General features: G+C 49.0%; 1 protein-coding gene across 5 annotated transcripts in view; it reads left to right on the top strand.

The window, feature by feature from the left end:
• Positions 1–1,414: 1,414 nt before the first annotated feature.
• Positions 1,415–8,078, top strand: part of ESRRG (estrogen related receptor gamma) — a 379,159-nt gene continuing 372,495 nt past the window's right edge. The window contains exons 1-2 of one of the 5 annotated variants that reach the window (XM_052690400.1): positions 2,519–2,620; positions 3,211–3,277. Coding sequence is in view for 1 of the 5 variants with exons in the window: in XM_052690311.1 (XP_052546271.1) it covers positions 1,699–1,700 (2 nt within the window). In the remaining 4 variants the exon portion in view is untranslated. Of the gene's footprint in view, positions 1,701–2,518; positions 2,621–3,210; positions 3,278–8,078 lie in introns of those variants that run through there. The other 4 variants (XM_052690381.1, XM_052690311.1, XM_052690390.1 and 1 more) reach the window with 4 other exon arrangements.

Raw genomic sequence — 8,078 nt, 5'->3', positions numbered from 1 at the left:
TATTAAACAGCGAGAGAACATCTCTCCATTGTCGACGATGACCCGAAATTTTGCTGGAATATCTCGTTTCTCGGTGTAAAATTGCAAAGTGGGTCTCTCTCTAAAATTCGCTATATTGGTTTTTATAATTACCTCGTGGTCCAAACTTTTGCACAGCCTATTAAAAAAGGGGATAAAAAAGAGAATGAAAGAAAGAAAGAAAGAAAAAAGAAAAAAAAATAAAAACAGAAAGCCCCCGTGCCATCCGCAGGATTCACCCTTTCCTCGAGAGCACCCACCGCAAAGCACCGGGGCCCCGTGCAACTCTCCCATTGCAGCACGATGCTGCTCGGATCGGGATTATCTTTGTGATTTCTTTCTTTTCGCCTTCGTACGATACAGAAGGTGAATAATGAAATCTCCTCGCTAATAGTTTATGAGCCATGAGATTGGAAACGTGCGCGGACAGAGCAGGACGTCGGGCAGAAGGGAACGCAGGGCAGCAGGGCTCGGGTTGCGGCAGGCATCGGGAGCGGCAGCGGGCATTGCGGAGCCGGGTCGGGCCGGGCCGTTCGTGGCACCGCCCCGCAGCCGCTCCGCTCGCTGCCGCCGGGAGAGGGGAGCGCGGCGCGTCCCGGAGCTGCGGGAGGAGCAGGGCTGTGCTCCCCGGGACAGGACGGCAGGTCAGAGCGGGCAGGGAAGAAAATCTCGGTGCCGCGGTTGGATCTGTCTCCTGGCACGCAAACCCTCAGTAGGCAGGGAGCGATCAGCGAGAGGGGAGACCCAAAATTGCCGATACTCAGCCAAAATACGGGGAGAGGGCTGAGCGTAGCCTGCCCCGAGGGACCCTGCCCGACGGCTGCCCCGGCAAGGCCGGGCTCCTCCGTGCTGATCTCGGCCGGGGGGAGCACTGCGCTCGCTCCTACCCCTCAATGCGACTCTGTGTGGGCTGAGGGGAACCCCAAGCGAAGCGCTTTCGGGGCACTGTCTAAAGCTGCGGACAAACACTTTTCCTCTTTCCCTTCCTCCTTCCTGAAGTATCCCTCAAATAACTCCAGTCTGGTTTGTTTTTTCCTATTCCCCCTCTTGCTTTCCAAGTCAAGAAAGCCGCTTGCCCGCCTCATCCACGTCCATCCGGGATAGCGTGGACCCCCCTCTTTGTCCTCCAAAAAATAAAAAAAAATAATTAAAAAAAAAAAAAAGGAACACCCCCAAACGCCTCGTATTTCCAGTTCAGAGTTAAAGTCGGCATTAATCCGGGTCAGTTCCTGCCCCCGATTTGAAGGAGGGAGGGTGTAATGTATGGGCTGTGGGGGGAAAACAGAAAGCAGAGCCCCAAATAAACAAACAAACAAAAATCTCGCGCACAATCAAAGTGAACTCAAATTCCTCTCTGCACACCCACAACTTTCGCTCTGGCCGCTGCCTGGGGGGGTTTAATCTCGCAAAGAGAAAGGGGGGCTCCCTGCGCAAAATTACGCCTTCTCCTCTCATTTGTTCGCTGATTCCATCAAAAAGTTCGCTATTTATAGGCTACACACCCGAACGTGGAGCGATACAAACCCTCCCGCGTTGTTCCCCTCACAGAGCGGCCGGTCCTGGAGCATCTGCTCGGGGTTGTGCGTGCGCGAGAGGCAGCGGAGAGCGCTCCACCAGAGCGGGCCGAGAGGAGCTCCAGCTGCGAGACTCATTAATTGCCGCGAGCCGCTCCACACAGCCATGTGAGTACCGCGCAGCCAGCACCTTTCGCACAGATGGGCAGCGATCACGCACAGACACTTTCTGTCTTTTTTTTTTTTTTCTTCCTCCCTCCCCTTCCTTATTTTTTTTTTTTTTATTCCCGTCTTGTCTCCCTCCCACCTTTTTTTTTTTTTTTTTCTTTTTTTCTGGTTTTTTTTTTTCTTTTTTTCTGGTTTTTTTTTTTTTTTTTTTCCCTTTTTAGTTAGAGTTCGCACGGCTCCTTCCTTTCTGCAAGGAGGAATAGAACGTAGGCGAATGTGGGGGAGAAATGTGCTCGGGCAGAGGAAGGAAGGAAGGAAGGAAGGAAGGAAGGAGCGGAGGAGGAGGGGGGGAATGAGGCGTTCGCGCTGTCCCCCGAGCCGGCGGGGAGCTGGGGACGGGAGAGAGTGCGGCTCAGAGCCCTCCCTCCTCCTTCCCGGAGCGCTCAGCTCGGCCCCCCAGACAATTCCCGTGGTATCCGCGCGGGTAACGATCTGTATTCATCAAAACCCATCTGGGGGAATTAAAAGAGAGAGAGAGAGAGAGAGAGAGAAAAAAAAAGGAGCGGGCTACAAGGACGTGGGGGCGATGGCTGCGCGCTATCTGCGCGCCTCGAGGGATGCTCCTGCCCCTCTCCCTGCGCTCACACCACACGCAGCGCTCGGTCGTTTCAAGTGGGGACAAAACCCCCGCGTCCTGTAGGAGGGACGGTGGCTCTTAGAGCGGCTGTGCGCGGGGAGGCGCGGTACTGCTGGTTCCTTCACAGAGCTCCAATGGCACGCCGTTGGGTTAGCGTAGCATTAAATTAACAGGGCCGGGGTTATCCGGGGCATTATACAGCGTGCCCGGGCTGTAACCTCCGCTCATTCATACACAAAGAAGAGGGAGAGACGGAGTTGTGCCTGAGAATCCAAAGAGCGCGGTGAGTGTCGGTGTTTGCTCCTCTCCCTCACGTGCCTAGGAACAAAGTTCAAGGCTCCCGGCGTGGTCGGGTGTTGGAACCCGGAGCCGATCGCTCGCCCCAAAGGCTGCGAAGGGGCCGTGCGGGCAGCTCCTGCACGGCGCGGATGGGAGAGAGCGCTGAGTGGGGAGAACGGAGCGCAGGGAAAGTGCCTCCTCTCCGGGGCTATTTGTAGGTGGCGGTAAAGGCTCCTTTTCAATAAGGAGCCGTGTAAAGAAGCACCAGGAAACGGCTGAGGGATTGATCCGAGGGGCTGGGCTGAACTCGCACAGCCACGGCTGCAGGGAGAGGAGAGGATCCGCGCTCCGCTGAGTCCGGGTTTGCTCACAATTCAGCTCCCAAGCGCAGGTACAGCGCGCAGGAGCGTCTTTTTTCTTTCAGCCGCGCACGTAATAGAGCGCACCCGCAGGGCTGAAAGTGGGCCAGGGCTACACGGTAGGTATCAAATCACACAAAGCAGAGGAAATAAATCCAGTTTAAAATACATTAGTTGAAATCGGAGGAAGAGCTTGATTTATTATTATTTTTTTTTTTTCCTCTTTTAAACAAAGGTGCACGTTAGAACAAGCTAGGAGCACTTTGTACCTGACGGTATCCCCCGCGCCCATTGGAAACAAGGCAAGGAACTCGCTCTTCCTTCGCATTTTTTAAACTCTGTGTTAATTAGAATTGCTAAAATAGGACACCTCGGTGGAAGAGGTTTTCAAGTACCCACCTACATCTCTGCTGCGAGTACAACTGCTAAATTGTTTGAAAAGCTAAAATCCGCCCCACCCTCAGCTTGTTTTGGCACCTACTCATCCTTTCCCCCCGAAATCGCAATTGCGTCTTGAAAGGAACCCCATTAAGGGGAAAAGAGAAACCCCAAACCCCCGGCAGCGGTGCGATGAATGGGCTTGGCGAGCCCGGCGCTGCCCTGCGCATCGGAAAAACGGTTGGACAGAGCGTCCTGAAAACTAATTCCCTTTTTTTTTTCCTTTTTAAAAATTTTTTTGAAGTCCCAAACTGGGTGTATCCCAACCCTTCCCTCTTTAATTTCTTTGATTAAATCATAACAAAGGCTCGTCAGCTTCTCGCGTTTCCTCACAAGCAGCCATACGCAAAACTTCTCTCATGAAAGCAAAGTAATTGGCTGCAGCTCACCGAGGGCACGGGCTGCCACGAGTCCTGCTCCCGTCCCCTCGGCAGATTTCACGCGAAAGCGTCGCAGCTGCTCCCAAGTGGCGACCATCAGGCTTTCAGCTCGGGCTCGTTCCCCACGCAGCGCCTTTCTCTCACGGTGAGGTCAGGAGAGGGGCACGGCGGCTCTTCCCGTGCGGGTCGTGGGGCTCCGCGTGAGCGCAGCCACTTTCACACCCCGATATCCATTTCCGTGGCGGTTCTGTTTTGCTTTTCCCTGATTAAGGGCCAGATTAATTTCTCCTTCAGGAAAGAGACTCTATTAGCTCACCTCTAGCTTACGTGTGAAGGAAAAACAATCTCTTAAAGTGTTTGGAAATGCTGTCCCGAATAAGTCTGTAACTCCCGTCCTGTCCCGACCGAACCGTGCCGTGCCCAGCCGCCTGGCTGAATTCGCTTTCCAAAAGCACTGTGGCTTCTGCAACGACCAGGTTACAGTGGGGGGGAAGGGGGGGAGAAAGAGAGAAAGAGAGAGAGAGAGAGAGAGAGAGAGAGAGAGGGAAAAAAAAGAAAAAAAAAAAAGATTAAAGCACCCTGGTGAAAGCACAGGGACCTCGTAGCAACAGGTAAGAGGATACCTGCCACTTTCAGGGGAGTTTGAGCAGGGTAGGAGTTTCGCGGTAGGGATCACTCTCGGTATAGGTGTGTAGGGGAGAGAGGGACAGCCAAAAAAACGGCGCTTGGCGACGTTTCAGCGAGAGTTAAAAGCAGCGCTGAGGCGGGCGGGACACCTGCAGCAGAGCAGTGAGGACGTTTTTCCTTGTCTTCCTGATCGCTTCTCCGATGGTGGCGTCCCGCGGTGCTCAGCTGGTGCTGGGGCCTCCAGCGTTTTAGGGGAGCAGAGACAGCTCTAGCCGAGTTATTTCCCTAGAGCACCACTGGTCGGGCCCGAAACAGACCCCGAGCGAGCCCACGCATGCTGCGGAGGGGGTTCACGCCCTGGTCTGGGCCTCCGACATATGCCCCGGGGTGGAGGCAGGTGAAGAGGGGTCAGCCCGAGCCCTTCCTTCCCCTCCCGGCTGGGCTCTTTGTTCTTTGACCCTTTGTTTTCCCGTTCCTCGGCTTTGTACGAAGTTTCTGGGAGAATGAGAGGCGCGGGTGAAAGTTACTGAAAGCCCCGGGATTAAATCGTCAGAGCCCCGAGAGTAGGCACAGCTCCCTCCCGGTGCTCCTCCTGTCCCCGGACCGCGTCGTTTTGTATCACTTGGCCTCGGGATCGGCGTGCGGAGCCGAGAGCGGGCCGCGCCGGCAGCGATGCCGGGGAGAAAGGAGCCGCGGAGGCTCCATGGGGTGCGGCGCCCCGCTCCGTGCCGGGCACCCCTTCGGCGCCGCGGGGAGCTGCCGGCCTTGCGGCGGGCGCCTGTCCGCGCTGCCCTTTCTGGCACGAAAGGGCAAAGACAGTCGGTAGATGCGCTGTAATGAGATGAGGCGGGAGGTCACAGGGATGAAGGATTTCTGAACGTTGGATTTTACGGGACGTGTATTCGTTTGAGTTGCGCAAAACGGGAGGCATTCGGCCTAATCGGCGTCTTTTCAGCGTTCTTCCTGTTCGCTTGACGGGACTGTGGCAAAATGTCACAAGTTAAACAAGTTGGCACTTAGCTTGAGAGGGGATGAAATGCCTTCACAGAGCAGCTTAAAAGGACAGCCTTAGCATCGCTACTGGGAGATCATATAGTATCATTTGGTGCTGGCAATATAAGGAAAAGGAACAACTCTTCATTTAGTACAGAATGGTGTATGTTATCCCATCTTTACCAATAGCAGTGAAATGCTTGAGAACTACACTTATTTTCCCTTTCTTAAGAAATCACCCATAACTTGCAAATAGGAATTACCCACCCCTCGCTCCTGTTATGTGAAAACAGAGAAACAGTTCATTTGGGTGCATTTGGTTTTAGAAAAGCAGACAAGAAGTGAAGTTTTCAGATGGTGTGCTGGACTAGGTGACAACAAGTTGCTGACAGCACCAGATTTGTGCCCTGAACTTAGTGGCAGACTTCTCCAGCAGTGCTGCTGTACTCCTGTTCTTGTAGTCAGTGACATAATGGACGAATAAAACTGGAATTCATTGAAAGATTCTTGAGCGTAATTCTCGTATTTTCTTTTGTAATCAAGAGATGCCTGTAAATGTTTATACCAGCATAATGTATATTTTCTATTTTTATATATGTAGAGATCCTACAAAGCCTTATTTTCATAAGAGAGCGTTTCCATAGTACGTCTGTATTGAATAAAAGGCCAAAACTGTTTATGGTAATGAGCTATATTTCCAAAATTTATATAGATTTTTTTTGTAACAGCAGACAAAACATGTTGAGAAATGAGGAGAGAAAAGGTTAAGTAGTCTAAATAAATTTTTTAGATCTGGATTTTCTAATGTGCATATGCTAGTAGGCATCATACCATCCTTCTGACAGATGTTAAACCTCAGGATCAATTCTTTAATGAAATGGCTTTTTGTCTGAGGTAGTGTGTGGATTTTTCCAGCCTTGTTTTTTCCTGATACTAAGGGGATATGGACCCAGCAAAATGTCAGGCAACCCTGCACCTGGGAAATCTGCCTATAGGTATTTCAAGCTGGAAACTTGAATCCAGAAGCTGCCCTTGAAAACTTTGACCTTTCTCATTTCGGGCCATGGTTCACAGCTGAATATAACGATCAGTCACTAGCAAAGTAGAAAAGACACAGGCATCATATCAGATGCTTTGATGATAGCTCAATTTTCTAGCTGAGTGTGTCTTCACACAGAAGTCAGCTAGTTTATTGCTTAAATCCAGAGGCTGGCCACATTACTCATTATTCTGTTTATATCCCAATGCTCATAATGTGTTGTTGCAATATCCAGGTAAAGAGTTCGGTGCCATTTACAACAAGGAATCTGCCTTGAGCAATACTATAATCACTAATAGCTAACATTACCGAGAGGATCAGTTTCTGGAAATGAACATGAGTTAACAAAGGTACATCTGTAATTTTGTTCAGAACTGAACAGAACTAGACGTCTAAGGGAGAGAATACAAATTTGATCAGAAGAACTGGATCTTACAGAATGCTGTGTTTAATCAATAGCGCTTGCTTCTGCCTTCTGGTAGCAAGGATGATTAGGGGCCACTGCTGATCCCCTGGGCTGTTGTTTGAATAGAGGAGTTCTGCAGCGTGAGAAAAATGAATTCTTCTGACTCAGAAGAATCCACTGAAGGAAGAGTGGGTTGTGTTTATTTTGTGTTGATTAACTTTCCCTTTTTTTTTTTTTTTTTTTTTTTTTTTTTTAAATACTTTTTACTGATATGTATGTATTTTAATAGATGAAGAATTTATAGATATTTAAAAGAAACAGCAATACTCTGCTGAATCTCTTGGGAACTTTGCCAACAAATATAACTTCCCAAACATCAGGCCAGATTTTAAAAGGAAAATCTAAATATATAAAGGTATTTTGGGAGTTTGTTTGTCTTGCTTCTTTAGAGCAGGAGACGAAGCTACTGAGTTGCGGTTGTTCGGTACACTATTGAGTCTTTAAAAGAGATGTCAGGCTAGACCTTTTGCCTCACAATTTTTATCACCTTTGTCTGTCAATAAATACTTGAGACAAATGAGGGGGAAATACATTGCTTTCCTTTTTACTTCACTTGCACCTGTTATTGTATATGATATCAGAACAGCACTGAGGAAACAGCAAACGGCAGAAAACAAGAATAAGGAGGAAGTGTAAAATAAACACTCTTCTAAAGCAGTTACTTCTAGGTGTAGGTGTGAATGTATACTGGTTTATTTAAACAGTTCTTAAATGGAAGAGCCATAAGTTGACAAGAAATGTAAAACAACGTGTCATAGGCATTTAGCAGATGATGGCATGCTAACTTTATCAAAACGCATAGCAGCAGTCCCCTTGACATCCCCTCAGAAAATTAGTTCTTAGCTGAAAAGAAAGGAGAGCATTTAATTATATGAGTTATTTTGAGAGTGGAAATTTGCAACTTTAATATTTTCTTCTCTTTTATTAGTTTATCTCTTGTTCCAAAATTAAAAGCTTTTTTTCCCTTTTAAATGGCCAAGTTTTACTTTGTTTTTGTTTCTTTGTCCGAGTATATAATGATAGGGGCTACAGTATCATGCAGATCTCAAGTTTTCAACAATTACAAGGGCCTTCAGTGCTAACTGCATGTGTAGAATTACCAGTAGCCATGGTAAATAAGAGCAGATATTCAGTAGCTCTATAATTACCAATTTAGAACA

The sequence above is a fragment of the Tympanuchus pallidicinctus genome, unplaced genomic scaffold (genome assembly GCF_026119805.1).
Source record: "Tympanuchus pallidicinctus isolate F22 unplaced genomic scaffold, pur_lepc_1.0 scaffold1, whole genome shotgun sequence".
In the NCBI taxonomy this organism is placed as follows: Eukaryota; Metazoa; Chordata; class Aves; order Galliformes; family Phasianidae; genus Tympanuchus; species Tympanuchus pallidicinctus.
Note: the sequence above shows the minus strand (reverse complement) of the source record. Positions and strands in the feature narration are given on the sequence as shown.